We start from the raw sequence: 23,437 nt of genomic DNA on the forward strand, positions 1-23,437 counted from the left end.
CAATGTAAATAGGTCTTGTGATGGTGTGTAACTGCTGAAGACGTTGTGGATTTACATCTAGTTATACATGTATGACGATCAGATATGGACTATAAAGCACCGATGTACGTCACTCTGCTAAATACCATAAATGTAAATCTAAGCAACATTTCCGTGTTGTGTTTGTCTTTGTGTTTGTGGTCTTCTACTACCACCAGGGGCCAGTGGTGGCCTAGCGGTTTGAATCCCGAGCCGCCAAGGTGCCACTGAGCAAAAGCACCGTCCCCACACACTGCTCCCCGGTGATGGTTAAAAGCAGAGACAATCACTTCACTTTCACTTTCACTACTAGATGTGAGTGGTTGGAAGAGGTGGTGTGAGAGGGATTAGCTATGATCTTGCCTGCTTGCTTTCTGACTGCTGCCCCCAGCATTCAGGTCCTGGCTATGGCTGCGTAAAGTGGAGGTTTCAAACCACATAGTTATGGAACTGCTTCAGGTTCCTGGGTATGTTGAAATGAGGAAATAATCAGAAGTCCTGATCTAACTAGAATCCATTGAAGATGCAGCCGAACGACGCTGTTAGTCAAGCACTAACAGACTCTTTAATAGGCTCATGAAGCATTGAGGTTTTCAGCTCAGCACAATGTTTAAGGGTGTTAGTTGCCTAGTGGGTAACACACTCGCCTATGAACCAGAAGACCCAGGTTCAAATCCCACTTGTGTCCCTGAGCAAGACACTTAACCCTGAGTGTCTCCCGGGGCGGACTGTCCCTGTAACTATTGATCATAAGTCGCTCTGGATAAGGGCGTCTGCAAAATGCTGTAAATGTTTTCTGGTTTGCAGATGGATTTTCTGATGTCCAACAAACCTGGTCTTCACCAAATTTTTATCCCCCCAAAAATGAAACAGGCACCATTTTAAGAATGAAGGAGATGCAGCTTCAGCTCTCTGGAAATTATTGTATACTGTCTCAGCCATGTCCAGTTTCACCTTTTTTTAGTTTTGCAGTGTTGTAAATCGAAAAATATGACCTCCTCTGTCATGACAAGACAGACACTTACGAGCGTAATCAGATTAGCATCACTGTCGCCTCTTCACGCGCCATTCAATACCTGGAAGTGTTCCGAGTGAAGGTAATCCCTGATTACCGAGCTTCTGTTCTGCTGAGTATGATGGAAATGGGAACCATCTGGCTGCCGGGGGTTTGGATTCCTCTTCATGGGAATGTAAGGGAGGGCGTGGCTTATTATGTAACACGGACAACATTATGGCAGGCTGGGTGTGATTACATTTGTTTTTGAAAGACATATTCAAAGTAGTGTTTATGACATCCCATCACTTTGTTCACAGTTCCATAGTGTGGATTTGGAAACTGTCAACCGGAAAGAGTAGGGTTGGTTACCACTGCAGTCCAGTTGTCAATGACAAAATAAAACTTTTTTGAGCTCAAACCAGGCAGATGCTTTTTTGCTACAATAGGCGCATAAATTGCAGCAGGACAAAAAGCTTGAATGAAAATGTAATCAAATTAATGTGTTCCGGGGAATATATTTCACATATACTGTGGTGAATCTTCAAAACCTTTGTATTCTACTACTCTTGCATACTGGTGAAAAAAACAGAAAAAGCACATTAATATGTAAGGGCAGATGTGTGTAGCAGTCTGAGACAAGAATGTTTATGTGTAGTTGTGTCTGAATGCTGTTTTTTTTTGTGCTATTCTCAACAAAACAGTGACAGTAAAGTGGTGGTGGTTGGCAGCAAGTCCACTGCCAGCAGAATCTGGCCACAGCCGAGGGAGCACGGGACAGAGAAGGTGGAGCTGCAGGGTCAGGGTAAAGCAGCCAATGAATGAATGCCACAATTTGACATAATATCTATATCTCAAAATCGGCTTAAACGGGTACAAACAGGCTGCTGTTACAACCATCACGTTTTAAACAGCTAGTGTTATGTGACATCACCCCCCCACTAAGCAGGGAAGTCTGAATAAGACCCGTCAGTCCATAATAGCGGATTACAAATTCGCATACAAATTCAAACACACAGCCGACCTGAGGCCAGCCAGGTGCTCAGGTCGAGGGTGTCCACACTAACTACCTTCTGCAGGACGTTTCATATTTGGACATATCTCCTGTTCCGTTTATAATACCATAACCCTACTCTGGAATAAAACAAGACTGCTCTGAGCTGTTAAGGTAAGATTAATTAAATAACAACAACAGCAGCAATATTTTAGTCTAAACTACAATCTAAATCTGTAGTTTAGGTTTTCACATGTCAGTCTGCAGACCTCATTCCCGGTGAAAAGCTTTTAAATGACATAAGGCTGGTGAAAGTGCTGTATTGCATTGTTTTGAATAATTCACAAGAAATAAGATTTATACAATGCAATGATAAATTATTGCATGGTTCTTCCATTTTGGCCTGCGCTCTGTATATTGCTTAGGAGTATATGGAATAGAGTTAATACTGACTTGCGACGTATTACGTTTTGTAAAGAAAGCTTAAGTATATCTTGCCATTGGGATCATTTATTGAATTATTGATTACTAAAGTAAGAGCTAAGATCATGTGTTATGTCTGTTAGATGTTCCCTTGGTCGGCTGTGTTCTCGCTGGAACCAAAGGTCCCAGGCCAGCGCACCTCTGAGGAACTGGTCACTAACACCCTGATGCTAGAACTGGGCGCCATGGTGAAGCGCACCGAGCGAATTCGCCTGGAGCGGGCCACAGAGGTCAGGAGGCGCAGGGGCTCAGCCGACTACAGCTGGCTGGCTGGTCCTCCGGCGAAAATGAGCTACGAGCTCACGCCGGGTGACGTCCTGGAGCTCCAGGACCTCTGCGCAAAGATCCCGCCGGCCATGTGTGGCCCGGCCATCGTCCGGTAATTCAGATGTGCTGCCTAAAATTGTGATGAAGAGTCCCTAGCCACCACTTGTTAACTATTATACAAAAACAAGAACTCCAATGACGTGGTGTCCATCAAACTTTATCAAAATGTGTTTACACAGATCATAGTTCAACATAAAAAAAGAATAGGTATTCGAATGAATTTGCCAAATCCCCATGATTGTTGCCAGGTTCCGAAAAATGGTGACGGAGTTCGAACCGGAAGTTCACGAGGTACCGCGCCTTTTTCGCACGGTCCTCCGCAACTGCCTGGACGAGCTGGAGGGGGAGGACGAGATTCGAAGCCGCGCCAATCGCTGGGACAAGCAGCGCAGCCAGAGCCTGTCGTTCGTCACCTTCCGCTCCAGGTTCCGCTCCGCCAAGGCCGGGGGGAGGGGCCTGGGCGGTTCCCGCAGCAACCTGCCGGAGGAGGCGTGGCTTGACGAGGAGGAGGATGAGCCGGAGAAAGTGGCGGAGATGAGGGGTTCGAAGAGGGGGCGGAGCAGAAGTATGCCCGAAATCACGCCCATCGAGCAGAGAGTCCAGAGCTGATTGGGCGACTGAGACAGCCAATAGGAAGTTGGGACCGGACTGCCGGGCAAAAGAAAAAGCGGGAACTCGTGGAAAAGTTGTGTGTGTCTACGCTGCTCTTCCGCAAATGTACAGCATGTGTGTGCAAACGTGGTTGTAAATGTATGAGAAATATACACAGAATGCGACCGTGTGCAGACACGGAATTAAATAGTAATAAAAATGTTTTTTTTTTCTGTAATGCAACTTTCCACCAGTTCTTCAAGAGGTAACGGGGATGTCCAATAGAAGGGCGGAGCCTGAACGGAGCCTCCTGTTTTTTGGAGGGTAGGGTGGTTGAAAGGTCAGGAAGTAATGGTGCACTTTAAACCGGAGCTTTAAACTTCATAAAAACAATTACAACAAACACACAATTTTAAGCTCAATAATTTAAATATGCTGTTAATATGGCTCAATGTTCAGGAAAAGCACAAGAAAAACAAACGAAATGTCATTTTTGGCCCTCTACGTATTAAAAAGCAAATAGAATTCCATCCAGGACCTTTTCCCCCTCATTGTTAAATGAACAAAAACACACACTATTTGCCTAAATGTATTTTAATATGCACTTCATTTTCCATAGTTTTTTACTTTATACAAGAAGAGGCATAGTTTGGCTATAAATGAAAGAATCTGAATAAAAGTGCTCAGTGTTTAAGCAATAAACTGTACATTAATGCAGATCAGAGCCTTGTAGAGGTCAAAGCTTAACCTTCCCCAAACATCTGGAGTCGTTTTTATTATGTTAATAAATGGGACAACTTGGAACAAATTCTAATACAATTTAGAATTTAGATGGCCCAAACAGTGTAACAGTCACATCAATTTGATCACTTCATGTGCTGCAACCAAATGAGCTGCATGAAAACACAAGGCAGTACAATAACTACATGCACACAAATAACAATTTGGTAATGAAACCATATCTCTGCATGAAACATTCAGCTAGCATTGCCTTGAATTCACCCACTGATCTTTAGATATCAGTCATGACATCTGCTCAAAATACTGGTCAACCATAGCACATCTATTTACAATCCTGATCCCAGGTGCACTTTAACATTGCACAAAATGGATGTAGACACTTAATAAAAGTTTCATAGTGAATCTGTGCATGTAGTTATGGTAAAGAAATACAACACTTGTCTTTTATAGGTCGCAGGACCTTTTCAAAGCATCCAACATTGGAGTAAAAGATGACCTGATAAAATGTTTATTATCCAGAAGTGTCTGTCCATAAAACGGCAAGTGCCAGACCGTGGACAGCCTGTTGCACTTCCTTCCCTAGCATATTTGGCAAACCTAGAGCTCAAAGCAGAAAAAAAGCTGAAAAGATTCAGCTTTCACAGTAGAATTTAAAACCGATCAATAATTACAGAAATTACAGAATTTTTAAGGGGATGTTTAAAAATCCTAGTCTTTCACATTAGCTCAGGCAGAAATAAGTTATGCATGTCCATTCGGTCACAAACAAATAAATAAAATATCCACTGATCGCCATTTTGTAGGAAAAATGAACATCTGAAATTTTTAGAATAGGGCGAGGGTGGCTGAGACTGCAAAACGTACTTTAGATATGAAAAAGTCCAGCCTTCACCGTCTCTCAGGAACCTGGGATGACCATACAGAGACTCGGGCACTTAAACATAAAGGGTAATTTGTGATGATTGATTCAGTTAATGATCATCTGATTTTCCACCGAAAGCCAGTCCGCTTCAAATGATCTCAAATCACATTTTTTAATCAGACAAACCAGGAAAACGGCCAAACAGCTCCTTTAAAGAAATCAGATCCACCACACTAAGGCATGAAAAGCACGCTTCCTCGGTTATTTGTAGTTTCAGTCCTCCTACACATCCCCCTTTTCCATTTCGATTGTGATCTTCAGGCAAGGAAGACCACAAAGATGATGAACACGATGAGGACGAGGAAGATCTTGATCATGAGCCAGCGGTTGGATGAGACAGACTGGAAATATTTAAGAATCTCGCCATGAGCTGCCTCGATATTCAGCTGGGTGTCTTCCACGTTACTGTCAATACTGCAGAAAACAGTGAGATACAGAGGTTACAGAAGCCAAAGTGCATCCGTAAGGGTAAAGAGAACTGCTCATGATGTAAAACAGTTACAAAAGATTTTGAATCACTTGAGTCACTGAGATTTCTTATCTTAATCAGCATAATCCATCATGGAATATTCAGATAGGTAATGTCATAAGAACTGAAAGTGCAAAACAGAATCTCACGTACCGCTGAACTGTCTCTTCCTGCTCTTTGACCATGTGAGCCAGCTGCTGAAAGATGGAGCCCAACTCAACGATCGTGCTCTCAATGTTCTGCATGGTGTCTGCCCGACTCTGGATGTAAGAGTCCTAATATATTTGAGAAGAAATATATTAGTGGCTCTTCCTAGAAAAGGTGGTTATTTTTTTTCTGACCACAAATGACATATTAGAAATGTATCAGTCTGTTTTTTTAGACAGAACCATAGTACAGATAACCTTCTGTTATCTTCTGACCAGGACCTTATCTCTGTGCTAGTTTTCTTAGAACAAAGACAAAGACAAAGACAAAAAGGCTTATTCTACAGCCAGAGCCAACCTGTCACGGGCCATTAAGGAGGCAAAGCAAGCTTATGCCCAGAACATCAACAGCCACTTCACGTCTTCAAAGGACACCATGTGCATGTGGCACGGGATCCAGACCATCACAGGCTACAAGCAAACACATCAGGCCTGCAGCAGCGACTCCTCCCTCAACCCGCAGAAAGCAGCAGGACCAGACAACATTCCTGGTCAGGTGCTACGGGAGTGTGATGAACAGCTTGCAGACATCTTCACAGACACCTTCAACACACCGCTGAGTTCAGCTGTGGTACCTACCTGCCTCAAAACCACCAAGATCATCCCAGTGCCAAATAAGTCAACTGTGTCCTGCCTCAATGACTACTGGCCCACAGCACTCACACCCATCATTATGAAGTGCTTTGAGAGGCTGATTCTGATGCACACGAAGACCCAGCTTCCACAGAATCTGGACCCTATCGGCCAAACGGATCCACAAACCGCTGACACACGACTGTGCTGCACAGTACCATTTGAACCACATCATCAAGGTACCACTGAGAGTGGTCTCTTCTGCTACATCACTGTTTGGTACGGGAACTGCACTGTTGCTGAGCAGAAGGCCCTGCAGCGGATAGTGAAGACAGGAGAGCACATAATCAGGGTTCCACTTCCACTCATCTCCCAGCTCTACGAGAAACACCTCATCTGTCGAGCCCGGAACATAGTGAAGGACTCACATCACCCCTCACATGCCCTGTTCTTCCTCCTAACACCTGGCAGACGGTTCCACAACATCAGAACTGTAACTGCCAGACACTGCAAGAGCTTCCTCCCCCAAGCACTCAGAGCTCTCAATGCACGGCCATCACCAGAACACTGTTAAACTCAACACACTTCCAATACACTTCCAGCCTTATGCACATGATTTGTACAGATCTCAACTCATTTTGCTCATGTTTTTCTTGTGTGTCCTGTTTGAAATATCCAACATATCCACTTACAATCATCCTACATGATGTTGTCCAGTTATGTCCTGTTTGACCTGTTCATCGTACAGAAAAGTTTTACTTTTCACCTATAGAGATATCCTGTACAGTATGTAAGCTTTAGTTAGTATAGTTTAGTGTGTATATAAACATATATATGTATTTTGTTTTCTTTTATGATTGCACTATGCGGTCAGGGTTCTGTGTGAAACAATATTTCAATACACGGTATACTGTGTATACTGTTATACTGATACTAAACCAAATTTTGAATCTAAATTGAAAAGTTAGCTGAGTGTGCTGAATTTGGGTGTGACTTTTGATGCTGATTTGTCATTTGATTGTCATAGTCCAAACATTTTCCAGGGTGGAAAATACACGTAAGAAAGACTGCTAGAGTTAGGAAGTTTCTCTCCATCTCTGATTCAGAGAAAGTAGTTTCTAGTGCAAAACTCTGCGACCAGGGTTCTTACATGCACTAGAAGGTGTGATCACATTATGCCTGTACCTTCTTTGCATTGGCTTCCAGTTAAGATACGAATTGACGTCAAGATTCTGCTTATCCCCTATAAAGCTTTACTAGTCCCTCATAACCCACTCTGGGAGAAGGCTTACTGGCTGTCCCCCATGTACGCCAAGTCACTGCTGCAAATGGAGTATTTGCTTACAAGGCCCCAAATCTTTTCCGAGGACTGTTTGGGACTCAGTATCAGCATTTAAATCCAGGCTAACAACCTACTTATACAGTCTAGCCTTAAACAACACTCCCCTCACCATCAATAACGCTGTAGTAGTTAGTGTCACCGGTCATTGTTATATTAGTTAGGTGCTTTGTGACAATGTACACTGTAAAAAGCGGAATATAAAGATTGATTGATACCTGCTCATTAATGAGCTGCAGTTGCAGGGGGTTCGGTTCCAAGTCTATAGACACATCCCCACCCAGACTCCGAGACTCGTCCTGCACCAGAACAGAACTCTCTAAGGAACAGAGGGGGGAAAAAAGTGTGAGAAATTCAGGTTAGACTCAAAAAGCTCTGAAGAGACCATCAGTGGCACTAAATGTGGCACATGCTAACAGCCTTTACATGGTTTTAACACCAACCAGAGTTGAGCATTACATGCAACCACAACAGCTACTGAGTGAAGTGGTTAGAAGGTGGAGTCTTACTGAAGTTGTTGGCGTGGAGAGGCGAGGCAGCAACTGGGGCCTGAGAGAACTGTTCTCTTCTGCTGCGCTGCTGCTTTAGGTTCTACCGAGAAAAATCCGCAATTAAAAGAACCATCCGAACGGCAATGGTGCCAATTTGCAAACTGTTTCAGTGTCCAAACAACAAAATTGCTTACCTCAGTTCGCACCTCCAACACTGACTTGAAGTCATTTGACATTGAGGCCAGCTTTGACTGCATTAAGGAGACAGAAGGAAGAAAATGGCTTTATTTATTGCACAGTAATTTTTTTCTTGTCCAGACTAACTGCAGAAACAGTGGAGCAACACTGGATTTGTAAGATTCCCTCATTTCCAGCGCGTCTTACTTTAAGTCTCACTGTCCCGGCTGGCTCCATTCTTTTTGGCCTACCTGCAATGAAACGACTATGGTGTTCGAATGTGTCTGGATGTGACGGCCATTCTGTCCGCTCCGTGACCGAACCAGGTCTTGCAGCTGTGCAATCTGCTTATTCAGGCTGTTGATGTCCTAGGGGCACAACCAGACATGACGAAAGTTACCAGCACGCACTAACTGTACAAAATATTATTTCTGAAACGCATCAGTGCATCGCTTTCCACTAATACTTTGTACTGATCCTTCTGACTACACAACTAGCTGCCAGTGTTCAGGGTACAGAGGAGCTTCTTACAATTTATACATGCCTTAATTTCAGAACAACTGAGCTTGAAATCCTTCAGTGGCTAAGCGGTCACCCACCTGTTTTATAATGTAGGTCAATTCTTCAATCTCCACAGATTTGTCATCAAACAATGATTTTATTTTGGCCACTAAAAGAGCAGAAAAAAAATGTTCCGTTGAGTTGAACAGAAGGTGGCCGACAATCGATGCAGAATTTGGTTGAGTACTCACATGTCGTCAGCTTTTCCAGTTTGGCAAATGTGTTGCTTAAGTCTTTCCCAATTCTCCTAGAAGACAGAAATAGCAATGTTTTACTACTGAAAAAATATTGCAAATATTCGTTCTTTGAAAATTTCTAAACAAATGCAAACACAACTTCTCATAAAAATGATGAGATGCCTAAAAAAAAAAAAAAAAAAAAAAAAACGCCTGAAGTAAAATACTAGGTAATTCTTTTCTCTGTGTCCTTGAAATATTTAGATAAAAAGAATCCACTGAACAAATGAATATGAAACAACTTACTTTGCCATGACGGTGAAGTCACTGCGCTGTTTGATGGCGTTGAGAGATGGCTTACTAGACAATGCTCCATTCTGACAATACAACGCAATGATTAACAATCAGTTTTGAATAACTACAAGTTACTACAATTATGTAAATCTGATGTAAGTCTATTTCCCCACGCACATAAATTCTTTTGTCCCAAAAACATGTCATTGTTTCATGGAAATAAGGAAATTACACAACAAACACTTTAGGAAAAAAAGCAGTTCTGTTTTCACTGGACATTTACTGCGTAAGTCAAATGTAAGTCCTTTTGAGGAAAATTCTGACCAAACCACCATGTTGTGATAAAGACATCAAAATCCTCCCTGACCTCTGCCATACGCTGCATGACTCTACATTTACCTGTCTTCCCTGAATTGATTTACAGGCAGACTGGAACTCCAGGGTTCGGTCCCTGCAGGTCATGGTGGCTTAAGGTTCAACAGTCTTTCAGGAGGACAAGGATGCAGTGACTCCACCGTTGGTTGGTCTGTACATCGGAATGAAAGAGGGAAGGTCCGACTGGACTAATGTTCAAGGTCGACCCCTGCGGTGGCCTGGTCTAGGATCTTGAAGCCGGTGACAGTATCCCGGTGTGTGGGGACAGCATCTGGAAAACAAGCCTTGATTCGGTCATCCGATCCATACCATTCATAAAACAATTACACCCAAAACAACGCATCAAGAAACGAAGATAAATGTACAGTGTTAACAAAATGTTAAGCCCAAACACAAAACTATTTTATGATATTAGATATTTGTTTATTTCTCAATTTCAATTTCTTCAATAAGACTGAATGAACTCGGCTGTTATCAGGTTAAGATTTTACTAGAAGCCGCTAGTGGATCATGGCCCACAACGATCCAACGTGTGTTGAACACCATCTTATCGTTGTTTTTCACAGTAAGATCTATTTTCTGCTCCGTCAAACGGGAAAATGCGAGGCCAAAATCACAAGAACATCCCGGAACGACCAACTTGCTCTGCCAACATCGTGAAAACGACGAAGAACGTCCCTGGCCATCGGCGATTTATCTACAGAATGCGTTAATTGTAAAGTACTAGCTAAGGCTAAATTCCTGGGCGCTTTATACTCACTGTTAATTAGCATTTAGCATCATTAGCTCAGCCGCGGTCGACGTCAAAGCTCCTGTTTCGCTTTAGTCCCGGTAACTTCCGGATTGTTACGTCATTGCCACGTACTCTGCCACGTAGAGACATGCGCAGAAGGGGTGTCCCAAAAAACACCTGCAGGGGTCGCTGTTGTAATCCTTCATTAATTATCTGCTTTTGTCAAGTTCGTTGAAACACGTGGTCAGAAGAACTGCAAATATGAATTTATGACCGATATTTTTATTTTGCATCCAATAATTTATACATGTATGTTATTTTTTTAATCAGCAGGCACCCAGAGAAGTCCAGAGACTGCAGAGATGAATGTGCTGCCAGCTTACATGCAGTTCCAGAACAACATGACAGGTCATTCCACCCTGTTGGTGCTGTGTGTGTGGTGCCTTTGAAAGCCTTGAACTTCAGTGAGGTGAGGCGTGTTCCATGTACCGAATCCCACGATGGGCAGCAGGACTCCATTGAAAAGCATTTCCCCCCCTCTTTGACAGAAAGGAATGTCACGTCTAATGTCAAGTGCAAACAGATCCTTTTATCATAAAAAAAGAGCACAACATAGTACAGAGAAGAGGGACTAAAAGAAAGAGAGAGGGCAGAGCGATAACATTTTGTAGTCACCCGCATGGATGAACAAGTTCCGGCATGATGAAAATGTGGCTGTGGCCCCCGCTTCTGAGAGACCCTACCATGTATTAAGCCAGAGGAGGACAAGGACTCATGCCAGGGTAAAACCTCACATGCCAACTAGAACGCAGAACCCTGTAAAAAAAACATGGGTCTGTGGGTGTCAGAGAACATGGTCATGTCATATTATATCTGTTTCATTTGTAGAGTCCCACGGGTGAGGAATACAGCCAGGCTTGGCAGACATTACAGGCACGGCGCTCCTGATACCATCAAAACACACATGTTCCTGTAGTCCAGATAGCGTCCTGCAGCCGCTTTAACACAGCTGCTTCAACAAAAGGCTGCAGCGTAAACACGCCCGGGGTCTTATCATTAGTTAAAATAACCACAGCTCTTCACCCAGGCGCCGGTGGAAAACACGCAGGGCCCGTGTTTATGGAGGGAAATGAACTGTGGGAGGGTGATTGTCTGCGCTGGACATTACTGGAACACGGAATTGACGTGCCGACCCTATCCAATACTTAGTATCAATGATACTGCCATGGAGAACCAAGCTGTTCAGTGCCAGCATCATCAGGAGCATTGTCACCACGGTGCACGCATCACCCCTAGTTATTATATAACGATTTTATAAAGCAGATCACTAAGAGTAAGAGCGCACCAGAAAAGGAGCCCAAGACAGAAACCCAGCACCCGTGTCCTGATCGGTGACTCATTCTCTGGTTTTATTCCTATTCCTTCTCTCTCTGAGTCTCTTGCGCAGGCTGCTATATTTAGTTCTGGCACTGTGCCCTGACTAGCAGGTAGAACGGTCTCTGCCTCGGAGCCCGACGGTGGTACAGACCCCCCGGCAGACGGGACGTGATCAGAGGAACCTCAGCGCAGTGAGGAGAGCAAATGGAAACCACTACAGCCATGAATTAATCAAATCTACGTGTTTTGCACCCTTCAAAATCTGGACATGGCATTAACTAGTTCCAAAGTCAGACATTAAGTTAAATATTTCAGGAAATTGCTGACAGCTGCAATGTTATAAAAAATTTTAGTTAAGGTCAGTCCATGACCCTGGAGCCTGCAGTTTGTGTTAAAGGTAAAAAAAATAATAATAATCCCCTGATATTCACAACCCCTAAATTTCTGTCTGTCCACATTGATCTGTGTGTTTGCATGTGTTTCCCTTGTGTCCGTCCCTGACTCAGCAACCCAGACGTGGGGGGATAATATTATCTTTCACGCTGTCACGCCTCCCCGCTGACCTCCCAGCAGGCAGCAGTAATTATCACCCTGTTTGTCTTTCATTACCGCTAAAGGAGAGGAAAAGAAAGGAGAGGACGAGGGAGGGCAGGGTGCCGAATGAGAGGTGACCAGAAGAAAAAGAAGCAGGCTTCTGATCAGGCTAAGACAGCTCATTCAGAATCCAAAACCAGACACAAACCCGTCTCAAAAATAAGACATTTCCCTTTAATACTGCTCTTTAAACATTATACTGAATCACATAAAGGTGCTTATTTGCACTGCTTAAAATATCTCTATATATACACATACTATACATTTAAAGCAGAGAGGAAGCATTTTAAGAACTATGCTGTAACACAGATTTGCACATTTACATAATATGACAGGGTATAGGGCACACATGGTGTAGCAGCAGTTATAATTCAATCATAAAACATGAACACACACACACACACACACAAAAAAAAACACAACGAGAACCAGAGACATCGGATATTGGCCGAATATACAGTCGTATGGGCTGTGGAATAAATGGTTGGTTCTATGTTTCTATAGGATTATAACACTAAAACACAGCACAGACCCATGGGTTCTAGACCGACAAGCGATGGATTCTGGATTTGTAGTAGCATCCAGTACATTCATCACATTAAGAGTTTGCTCTATGATATTCTCCACAAATTAGGACCAAGTCATCTAATTTTGGCTTAGAGTCACAGAAATCACAATTCTCATGTATGATCGTCAGCTACTGTTTTATCTGCCCCTTGCTGCCCCTACCTAGATGAAACACGTAAGTTTTGCATTCATATCACTCTAACAGGCACCATCATCTTTATATTGTCTAAGACGAGCTACCGAGTTGACATCACTTTGTTTAACAGCAGATCTTGGATTTTGCAATGAGTTACACACAAAATCGAGAGAATGGGTATGTACACAAGGCGGTTGACTTTCCCAATTTTTAATACAAAATCAGATCACTTTAAGTCAACCAACATAGAAATTGTTTGATAAATTAAATATATTTCAATTGAAATTTAATTACATTTTTTTGGTAAATTGTTTGTTGCATATTGTCCAACTTCTCAATTTGGGCAAACTCACAATGTAATGAAAAAATAATAAATGTTTTGTAATTTTCTGAAAATGGTTGAGTGAAGCTTTACATCATACTAAATGATCAAATTTTTATATCATTATAGAATGATGATGTTTGGAACCAATATGCTTCTGCTACTAGTGAGATTATTAGCCACTGCACTGCTTTTCAATGTATACTTGAGCTAAATTCCACAGACCAATATATTGCTAGTTTTTAAAATATATTGTTAACTGTAAAGCTTGTTCTTGTTCCTATGGACCCTCATCTATTTTAATACAGAGAAAAAACGTTCTTTTGTCCCTAATGAGACAAACCATAACACAATGTAACATTAAGACCACAGCATGTAAAATGATAATTGTGTTGTTATTGCTGTGCTTCTGATGAATGATGATTTTGGAATTGGTTTAAGAGGGTGAACCCTGTATCAAACCCCTCACAACAAGGAACAAACTTATAACTATAGTAAGCGTCTAGAAAAATTCTATGCATTGACAAAATACATTTACAGAAATCCTTTTATATCCCAACACAAATAGGATGTAATTATAAAAACAAATATTATCCTCCATACGACAAACAAAAGTAAATGCATAGTTCAATATGAAAATGTAACTTAATATAAAAATAAATAGTTTTCAGGTACTCTACATTTCACCCAGTTCACCCAGTGTTGCAACATATTTTTGAATGCATAAGCAGTAAAATGAATGACTTCTCAGATGATTATTTAATTTATTTTAAACTTGTTCTCATGGAAAGTGTTCACTTTCCATGTATAGTGTTGGAATGTCCACCTGCTCATTTTACTCAAAAGCAGAAAAAATAAAGAATTTCTGTGGGATTTGCATTAAAATTAAAACAGTAGTACAATAACACATTCACAAACATCAACATAATATGAAGAAATAACGCTTATAATTTACCACTATAGAGGACTAAAACATGCCTTGTGTGTGTGTGCATGTGTATATATATATAGTCGTCTGTATGTAAGAGAAAAAGTGATCACAGATGGAATAAGGCCAATTCAATGACTATTGACATTCCTGTCACTTCTCAGCTAGAGCTGAAACTCTTTCAATACCCCAAAGAATGGATGGAAAATGCAAACCAGAATCAAATAAACACAATAAGGCTCCTTGACAGAGACTGTGCATGTGACTTAAGGCAAAAAAGAAATAATAATGGACCACACAGACATAATCCGGTCATTGAGATGCATAAATGAAGCTCCTAACATGTCACAAGTGAAAGTGGCAGCAAAATAGTCAAGTCCTTACATGCTGCATTGTGTTTGATGAGTATCCATCATGATTTGTGAATTTGTTAAAAAAAAAAAAATAGCAGAAAAGCATGCACCTGGTGACAAAAGATGCACAAGACATGTTTGTCCTCATCAGTTTTCTCAGCATGTCCTCATGGAATGTTAGGAAGTGGCATGTATGCAGACAGGATTACATACCCTCCAATGCAAGCAAACACTAGGCACCTCCTGGAAAAGGGTTGTCCTGTTGCAGGGCTGCACAATTAATCACTTGATTTATGCACAGAATATATCTAATCCATTAATCATCATATCTGGACCAATATTGAAATTCAGATAAAATTCATGTGTACTATCACAAAGATTTCATGAAGGATTATTTTTTTGTTCAACGAGCAAAATAATAATAATTATAAAAGATGTTTTGTGAGGAGGACAATTTCAGATTTAATTCAAGCCAGTTTAGGCCAGTGTGTTAATAGAATTGTAATTATTTGGTCAAAAATGTGCAGCTCTGTCTTGTAATACTGCTAAAGAGAAACAGGGGTCTCAAAGCAAAATGTTAAGATGTTGCTGACAAACACAATATTACACAGTAATGTGTGACATCAAGTGACATCACTTCTCCTGTTCAGAATACCAGAAATGGCATGAAACAACAAAAACAATCCAGATATCGAGAGAAGAGCCTTCAGCCTTCCGTCTAGACATTCCGTCACTGTAAATGTTCCAGTGGGGATCTTCCGCTCGTGATTTATTTACATCCACAGTGAGGTTGTGCGGCGCATGCTTTGAAAGACTGGTGGAGCATAAAGCCTGTGTTTACGCACAAAATCACAGACCCACATACAAAGATATATGCATCTACGGGTACTGTGATGGATGTTCTCCAAGGGAGGGGTGAGGTCCTTCCACATTTCACACCGACCTGATGCCCTTAGCCTCAGCCGTAGGGCCACTGCTTCTGCACCTTTTAGCATGGATGCACCTCCCTTCTGCATAAAGTTGTGTATTTATAATGAGGAGCACAAAGGAATAACAGATTTCATCCTTGTTGCCCAACCTGGACTTCACACCTGAAAAAATATACAACATATATAATATATGAATATGAATATTAAAATTATATATATATATATATATTGCATGATATACACACACACATATACATCTAAGTAGAGATATATATCCACATGTTGTCACTTACAAACATAATAATAAGCTAATTATATATTTGGAGTGTATATATAATACTGAATAATGTCTTCAGCTCTATTGCAGGTTTCAGGACAATCTGTAAGTTTATGCAGAAGTAACGTGCTGTTGGTGTTAAAACTGTCCAGATTGAGGAAGTAGAATGTGTGAGAGCTGTCATTAATGCCTACCCGCACCTCCCCCTTTTTAATAAAAACATAAATAAAGCTCATCTTTTGGTGAGCATAGTGACTGACTTGCAGCGATGCTGGTTCAGCTGCTTCCCTCGTTGCTGGCAATCATCCTCAGTCAGGGCACAGTGACACTGACAGGTTTTGGGGTCAAGAGTCATCTTCTGACCATGACAGGGCTGACAGCTCACTGGTTCAGGAGATATAGGTGGGGCAGGGGATGGTCTTAGAGGATTGGTGGTATCCACTGGATGCCTAAGGGAAGTTAACGAATACAGAATAATGATTCTAAAAGACACAGAACCTTTGGAGTGAAGGGCTGTCTCACATACGCCATGAGTGGAGCCCATACAAGTAACACCATACCTGAATAGTACAATCAATTTAAAAAAATAGACATAAATACAACAGAACAGTTTGTTTAACACGGAATATCATCACTGCTTGGATCAAGCTGTGAGTGAGGGGCAGGCACGCCAATTTCACACCTGCCAGAGAAACGGACTGAATAACATCACTGTCTGAAAGGTGGGTGAGGGGATCTGCGCTCAGTTGGCCAAACATGACAGATGAGGGAGCGGCGGAATGAAAGGGCAGAGGAAACGGGTAAAAACCAATTACAATTCTTTCATTCAGCCCATTAAAACGGGCCGTGAAGAAGTCCCTATGGGAAAGGAAACGCCTACGTGCCCGTCCACACATCCTCTCAGGCCACGTTGATATTCCTGGCGACACGTCAGGTGTAGGGGAGGACATGCAAAAAGCGACAAGCAAAAAATGGATTTGAAAAAAAATACCTGCGTTTGTTCTTCCCATTTTTCTTCCGTCTTGGCTTCCCTCTGTCCCTTTTTCTCCCTTTCTGAGTGGGCCTGTGATTATCCTGCCTGTAAGGAACAGAATATTTCATGACATTCTCAACAGAGCTGCTTTACAGTCAGGTGGCAGTGGGGTGTTGGTTCTTGGACAGAATCTGGCTACCGGGCAAAATGCCCGCTGACTAAGTACCAGATGATTGACATAAACTGTACATAAACAGTCTCTCACGCTAAATAGGGGCTCTAAGAAAGTGGCTAATGAGTGAAGGTTGCTCATGCATATGCAGATCAGCTCATGCATATGCAAACGTATCTAGATCGGCTCACTTTCTAATAAAAGTGCCAAAGCCCACAAAAGGCAGACATTCTTTTATGGATCTGATCAACCCCTGTTACATCCCACCTACCCGACCACTGGTGTGTGTTAAATTGTTCATGGGGCTGTTAAATGCCTCCACACAGAAACATTCAACCCCTTATCAAAAAAGACACCTGATTAAGGGTGTTATAATGAGCCCCATTAGAACATAAGCACACATAGTAAATTTGGTACAATTTTAAGACAAAAAAAGAGAAACTCGAGTGAGGTCCTTGTTGGTCTGATGATGGATAAGTCGACATATGGGTTCAATTTAATTAATAAATCTGGGGCAGTGGTGGCCTAGCTGGTAAGGAAGCAGACCCGTGGTCAGAAGGTTGCCGATTCGAATCCCAAACTACCAAGGTGCCAAAGCACTGTCCCCACACTCTGCTCCCTGGGTGCCTGTCATGGATGCCCACTGCTCACCAAGGGTGATGGTTAAATACATAGGATGTGTCACCGTGTGCTGTGCCATGATTCACAATGACAATCACGTCACTGTCAATAAAACTAACACAAGGAAGCTATGTAATTGTAATTTATGATGTAAACTGATTTGATTAAATTTAAGTAATTTATCAAATTCCTTTTCTGAATCTGAATTAAACTTCTTGATGGAACATTTGTGCCTACAAGGTTGGTAAAAAATCCTGGTGTAGGTTTTAACTCTTCAGACCTGGATTACCCACCTTTGGCAAACCAGATCTGGGCCAACAAGAGGGCCGTCATTGTTTGCGGTATCCGGGCCGAGTGTAGCCGCATTGTGTGGGTCAGATCTGGGCCAGACCAATTTGGCTATGTGGGCTATGATAATAAATCACTCAAAAGGGCTTCTTAAAGAAGAGGCAGCATTACAGACATGAACAACATGACTTTATAAAGATGATTTTTAATAGTGTAACAGATATTATCTAATAAAAACAAACCTGGCTGGAGGTGTGACCACGTCCACTTTTGGTCTGCAGAAGAAGAACGAGAGGGAGGGAGTGATCATTTGCATTTTAACCACAGACCAAAAGCCCGAACCCTCCAAAATCTCTCAATGGCCTTTTACAAATGACTCACAACCACCAAATACAAAACGTCCACAGGGTGCCGAGAGTGGGAGGTTTCTCCCGAACTCCGTATGAAAGACAAGGCTCCCCAGAAAGCAGAGCAGCTTGAGTCATTATGCAAATGTGAAGGAGGAAAGATCAATGCCTGTCTGACATCCGAACTTTGAGCATCTCATTGCGCTGTGAAGTAATAATTTTACCAGCGAATTCAGAACGATAGTAAACGTACGGTCTACAGAGATAAATTTAAGTTTAATTCATGAATGTCTACATTCAATTCTTCACAGACTTGTATGTATATTTTTCCAAAAGTTTAGTTTAGTGGTGGGCCGTTATCGGCGTTAATGTGCTGCGCTAACAGGAGACTCTTATCGGCGATAAAAAAATATCACCGTTAATCTATTCACAAAGTTGGGTTGGGAGCTGGGTCTATACTACGCAAGCTATTGTGCCGGAGTTAAATGGTTACACTAGATTTATAAGTATATTTATTCTTTCTTGTGTCTTTTAGTTTCTTATTTCTTAAAGACTTTTATTTTGTTTTTGAGACCGGTTCAGGTCTCTTGGACACATGGCTGTGAGAGGTGATTGGGGTTTGTGTGCCAAAAGTTATTTCTTTCATTTTAATTTATGTACATATTAGGAATATTTTGCATGTGTGTTATTTTGTGAATATTTTTTATGTTCTTTTAATACTGTATATTGTAGAGAGAGGTGCAGAAAGACGCGATGTGTGACGCGATGTTCTGACGCGACCTTGCTTTTTGTACAGAATACACTTTGCACAGAAAATCTCTTGGGTGTCAGCTCATCATTTAGAAGAAGAAGAACCGCTACACTATGATGACTTTCACCTTGATATTTTAGCGCGGATGTATACCTAGCCGAATTGCACTGTAGGGGGCGAGAACGAGTCTTCGAACTGTGAAATTACCACATCAAACGTGATGTGGTAACATAGATGCAGCTATTTAACTGAATAAACAGTTGGTAAACACAAGTACATCTTATTGAACATAATTTATTTTCATCACCAATTATCATAGTAGAACAGCTTTCTCAAGCAGTTTGTGATGCATTTTGGAAACAGGAGATGAGCCCCTGGTCTAATGCGCAGCACCTGGCTTGAGAAACCCGTTCTCAAAGACTTACTTTTAGTCATTATTTGGGTAGCACACATATTCTGAATGCCTTTGAATGCCATTCAAATGAGACATTTTAATCTAGATTAATGTAGATTAATGTAGATTAATCTAGAATCTAGATTAATGTAGTTTAATTGTGCGTACTCTAGATTAATCTAGATTAATTACAAGATTACAGTGAAATTAATCTAGATTAAGAAAATTTATCTATGCCCGCCTCTAGTTTAGTTACAATTTTGGATGTTACCCGGCTCGGAGGCATAAAGAAAGCAGAGTCTATAAAATTAATGAATAAATGAGTGGTGAGTGAATAAAATGAATGAAATAATACATCAACCAAGTACGTAAACGTGTAGACAGAATGCTTTATAAGAAATAAATAAGAAATAAATGTGAGTTATAAGAGTGCCTCCTCCACCACAGCATTTTTCCACGTTAGTTTTACTTAATGTTTCTTAACTGACATCCGTTCGCCCGTTTCGCGTTGCATTGCAATCTGTTCTCTTCTAGATCGCCTTCTCACTCCAAGAGGTGGTTTAGATCGCGGCTAGCCGCCATCATGACGAGCGGGAGCTCACCTGCATTCGCACTGTGTGTGTTCGGTAAAAGGCAGCTGGACCATCTCGTGTCTCAGGTACGAGGTCCTCATGAGCTGCGGGGTTAAGGGGGGGAAGACGTATTTATACCCAATAAAAGTCATTTGAATTAGAGCAGCAGGACACTTTCAGAGGGTATTTGGCACTGCCCACTGGGACCTCCGACTAGCCAATCACAGAGCTCCATTGTCACTGCCCATACTCAGCACCGATTCAGTTGCTACTATGGAACGTGTTGCATTCAAAATAACAATTGTGTGTGTACCTCCAGTGTAGTCGAGTGTGTGTGAAGCGGTACACACACCAGCGCCTCGTCAGAGCAGCAGCCCCCGCACCGCTGCAGGGCGACACAGGAGGGCAGGTACAGGTGATGCGTCTCCTCCGGAAACTCCTGCCACACCTCCACCAGAGCCTGGCGCGGCTGACAGCTGCTCCGCTGAAACACATCCAGCCACTTCACCACTGGGGGCAGAGACGGACGTGAATTACAATAAAATATATAGAAATGTATACATTCAGACTCTCTTCTGACCTACAGACATTTTGCATCAATACTTTGATGTTCTTTTAGTATGTTTTCATTCATCTGCATTATATGACAATAAACCCCTGAATTTTGGAACTGAGACAAAGTGGTCTGCAGATCAAACTTGGACACTATTCCAAACCTGGCAGTCTGGTTGGATTCACTACATTTACATTTACATTTACATTTACATTTACGGCATTTGGCAGACGCCCTTATCCAGAGCGACTTACAACGCGACTTACACTAAACCAGCGGCATTCAAACTCATCGCGGCCACATGACCAGCTGCCTGCTTAGAAACAGCTGGACCAGAGCCGAACTCCTTCTTGAACAAAGGTGCGACTGGACCACCGCGTGTCAGCGTTTGCGTGGAGACCCAGACCACTGCTCCCGGGCTGGTGGCTCCACAATAAAGCCAGTTACATAATTAAGACTCATCTAATGTCAACACTTCTGCAAACACATCCATTTCGACAGCCTCAGATGAATGCAAACAGCATTAAAAACTAAAAAATGATTCATTCTGAGTTCAAAAGGAACCCGTACCTTGTCTAGAGCTGTGCTCTGTGTGCTGCATTTGGCCGAGCTGAAAGGAGAAGAAGGGGAAAATGAAGTGGGAGTTTGGACCAGGATTGTTCACCGAACATCTCGACGTGCAGACGTGAACTTAAATAACGGGTAAAGAGTGTGGTGATCTGCTCTTTTTGTAGTGTTCTGGCGGGGCATGCCAGACTACAACGTTTTTGCCAGCTATTGTGAAATATGTAGAAAATCCGTGCAGGGTTCGATACGACGCTTCTGATTAATGGCAGGTCGGTGACGTCACCTCACAACCCCGCCTGCCGACGCAACACGCAGCGACTTGGCTTCTGGACGTGTCAAAGGTGCAAGGAAAGAGGGGAATGTGAGTCACGTCCGTTCATGAGCCCGCGTAAGCACGGCAGCCCTCACACTCCCGGGTCGGCTGCTGTGACAGCGCGGAGTGCAAAGATCACGGGTCCAACGCGCTCGCGGCGAGCGTGACGTCACGCCCTTCCCCGCCCACGTGACGCCGTTCTCACGGACTAAGATAACGCCGGCGCACACACCACAACAATTAATAGCCAATTAATAACGAATGCATCATATTTACAGTCGTACGTTACGACAAAAAAAATTATATTAGAAAAAAATTGGATTATCTAACATGTGCCTGAGAAGCGCACTTTTATAACCTAAATCAACCATTTGCCCATTCATACAGACCGTGCAAACTACATATAACACATTTATAAAGATTTTCATACACATACAGGTGATTAGTACATATTAATTTAAACGCAGAAAGCACGTACTACGTCGTGTACACGCTTTAATAATAATATAAAAAAGTTAGCACAGTGTGGATGCATTCATATTTAGTAAAAAAAAAAAAAAAGATCAATGTATCGACGCAATAAATGAGTTATCAGCGCGAAATATCTGCATCTGCCCCCGGCTGGCCATTCTAGAGCCGGAGTTCCGAAACACGACAAAGTCAATGACCACGAGGTTATATTCCCGCGTGTAAAAAGGCAATAAAACCGCACGGTTTTTCAAAAAAAAAAAAGAAAAAAAGAGAGAATTATAAAGAACAGAGGGACTGAGCGTGCATACCTTGGCACAGTGTGAGGGTATTCTCGCCAGCGAAACAAAGTGCAGCACCGCCAGAATAACTTGGATCTTAGTTCCCATCTCGGACTTTAATCCCGCGGGACGGGATCGGTGTTCTTTCGTTCTTTCTTTCTTTTTTTTTTTAAATAATAATCCCGCGTCCTTGGTTCCGGCTGGTTCTCCGGACCCGCGCCTAGATCCGCTCTAAGTCCCCGCCGTCCGGTGCCGGCGGGCGAGAAGTGGGCGACGCGGGGGGCGCGGCGCGGTGCAAGCTGTGCGGGCCACCGCGCGGTGTCCTTGTCATCGCGGTAGGTGTTTACCTGCACGCCGTCGCCGGCGGCTCCCCTTCGGCGTGGATTCACAGCGCCGTGCGCCGACGAAGCGTCGCTACTTTCCGAGGAAAAGAAGATAATAAGAAGAAAAAAAAACGAAGTGTTTAACGGAGTTTTTTTGTGATATTTTGAGTGATTTTTTTTTATCTGTTTATATCTGTTTGGACGTGATATCCGTCCGTATTCCGGGAAGGGCAGGTGACGCGCGCCGCCGCCGAGCCCCGCGGACACGAGCGGCCGGTTTGCCCTTCAAGCCGCCGGACGCGCCGGTGACGCGCGTCGCGGCGCGTCGCGTCGCGTCTCCGCTCGCCGACAGGAAGCGTCGGGGCGCGCGTCGAGCGTCTCGCCACCCCACGGTCCGTGGGCGCTCAGTTTACCGTCGAGGGGGACGCGTGAGAGGGCGAAAGAGCGTTCCGTGTTCCGGAACCGCATCTGGTCGGCGGCGGGCAGCGGATGGGCCACCGCCACCGAACGGGCGACCTTTAAAGGGCCGAGGGATGTTGGTGCGACATAAAAAATGGACCACGCGTGTTCAGGTGGCCTTTACTGCTGCGGTGTAAGGGACCCAGGCTCGTGTTTATAAGTACAGGGGTCTGTGGGAGCCCCGGCTTGTTTGGGTTATGAGGGCTACAGACCACGTGTTTGATGATAGGCTCTATTATCTTGTTATGCGGTCTTGGCTTTAGTCAAGAGACAACACAGGCTGCGGCGCACCAAAAAAAAAGCCAGCCCCTGAATTGTCCAGATCAGAGCTCGGCGGTTCTTCGAGCCCCCTATCTCTCCGCGCCGCCTGCATATGGAGGCCTGTATGTTATCTGAGCCCCTGATCCA

General features: G+C 42.9%; 3 protein-coding genes across 3 annotated transcripts; 1 reads left to right on the forward strand and 2 right to left on the reverse strand.

Annotated features, from left to right (window-relative positions):
• The first annotated feature begins 2,001 nt into the window (after positions 1-2,001).
• LOC114775375 (protein RD3-like) lies at positions 2,002-3,645 on the forward strand. Its single transcript, XM_028966506.1, has 3 exons — positions 2,002-2,180; positions 2,573-2,868; positions 3,065-3,645. The coding sequence occupies exons 2-3, from the start codon at positions 2,573-2,575 to the stop codon at positions 3,423-3,425; spliced, it is 657 nt and encodes a 218-aa protein (XP_028822339.1). The 5' UTR covers positions 2,002-2,180; the 3' UTR covers positions 3,426-3,645.
• Positions 3,646-3,985: 340 nt separating this feature from the next.
• On the reverse strand, positions 3,986-10,598 carry LOC114775374 (syntaxin-5-like). The gene is made up of 11 exons (XM_028966505.1): positions 10,492-10,598; positions 9,756-10,002; positions 9,369-9,439; positions 9,078-9,133; positions 8,925-8,995; positions 8,577-8,693; positions 8,343-8,399; positions 8,167-8,248; positions 7,876-7,976; positions 5,693-5,814; positions 3,986-5,484 (listed from the first exon to the last, which is right to left on the reverse strand). Exons 2-11 carry the CDS (start codon positions 9,816-9,818, stop codon positions 5,328-5,330), a joined length of 897 nt encoding a protein of 298 aa, XP_028822338.1. The 5' UTR covers positions 9,819-10,002; positions 10,492-10,598; the 3' UTR covers positions 3,986-5,327.
• A 1,990-nt stretch (positions 10,599-12,588) lies between these two features.
• LOC114775366 (vascular endothelial growth factor A-A-like) lies at positions 12,589-23,198 on the reverse strand. Its single transcript, XM_028966495.1, has 8 exons — positions 22,278-23,198; positions 21,189-21,228; positions 20,379-20,575; positions 20,096-20,169; positions 18,244-18,276; positions 16,939-17,025; positions 16,208-16,396; positions 12,589-15,832 (listed from the first exon to the last, which is right to left on the reverse strand). The coding sequence occupies exons 1-8, from the start codon at positions 22,353-22,355 to the stop codon at positions 15,802-15,804; spliced, it is 729 nt and encodes a 242-aa protein (XP_028822328.1). The 5' UTR covers positions 22,356-23,198; the 3' UTR covers positions 12,589-15,801.
• Positions 23,199-23,437: the final 239 nt, after the last annotated feature.

This window comes from Denticeps clupeoides, unplaced genomic scaffold (genome assembly GCF_900700375.1).
Source record: "Denticeps clupeoides unplaced genomic scaffold, fDenClu1.1, whole genome shotgun sequence".
NCBI classification, from domain to species: Eukaryota; Metazoa; Chordata; class Actinopteri; order Clupeiformes; family Denticipitidae; genus Denticeps; species Denticeps clupeoides.

Bases quoted from the DNA above. Each gene is read 5' to 3' on its own strand.
- LOC114775375 (XM_028966506.1), top strand. From the start codon at position 2,573: ATGTTCCCTTGGTCGGCTGTGTTCTCGCTGGAACCAAAGGTCCCAGGC. The intron at 2,869-3,064 runs GTAATTCAGATG...GATTGTTGCCAG, and splicing joins TGTGGCCCGGCCATCGTCCG to GTTCCGAAAAATGGTGACGG.
- LOC114775374 (XM_028966505.1), bottom strand. From the start codon at position 9,818: ATGACCTGCAGGGACCGAACCCTGGAGTTCCAGTCTGCCTGTAAATCA. The intron at 8,694-8,924 runs GTGGGTGACCGC...TTGTGCCCCTAG, and splicing joins TGACCTACATTATAAAACAG to GACATCAACAGCCTGAATAA. The intron at 8,249-8,342 runs GTAAGCAATTTT...TTTTCTCGGTAG, and splicing joins TGTTGGAGGTGCGAACTGAG to AACCTAAAGCAGCAGCGCAG.
- LOC114775366 (XM_028966495.1), bottom strand. From the start codon at position 22,355: ATGGGAACTAAGATCCAAGTTATTCTGGCGGTGCTGCACTTTGTTTCG. The intron at 21,229-22,277 runs GTATGCACGCTC...TTCTCCTTTCAG, and splicing joins TACCCTCACACTGTGCCAAG to CTCGGCCAAATGCAGCACAC. The intron at 15,833-16,207 runs GTCAGTCACTAT...ATATTTTTTCAG, and splicing joins CTGAACCAGCATCGCTGCAA to GTGTGAAGTCCAGGTTGGGC.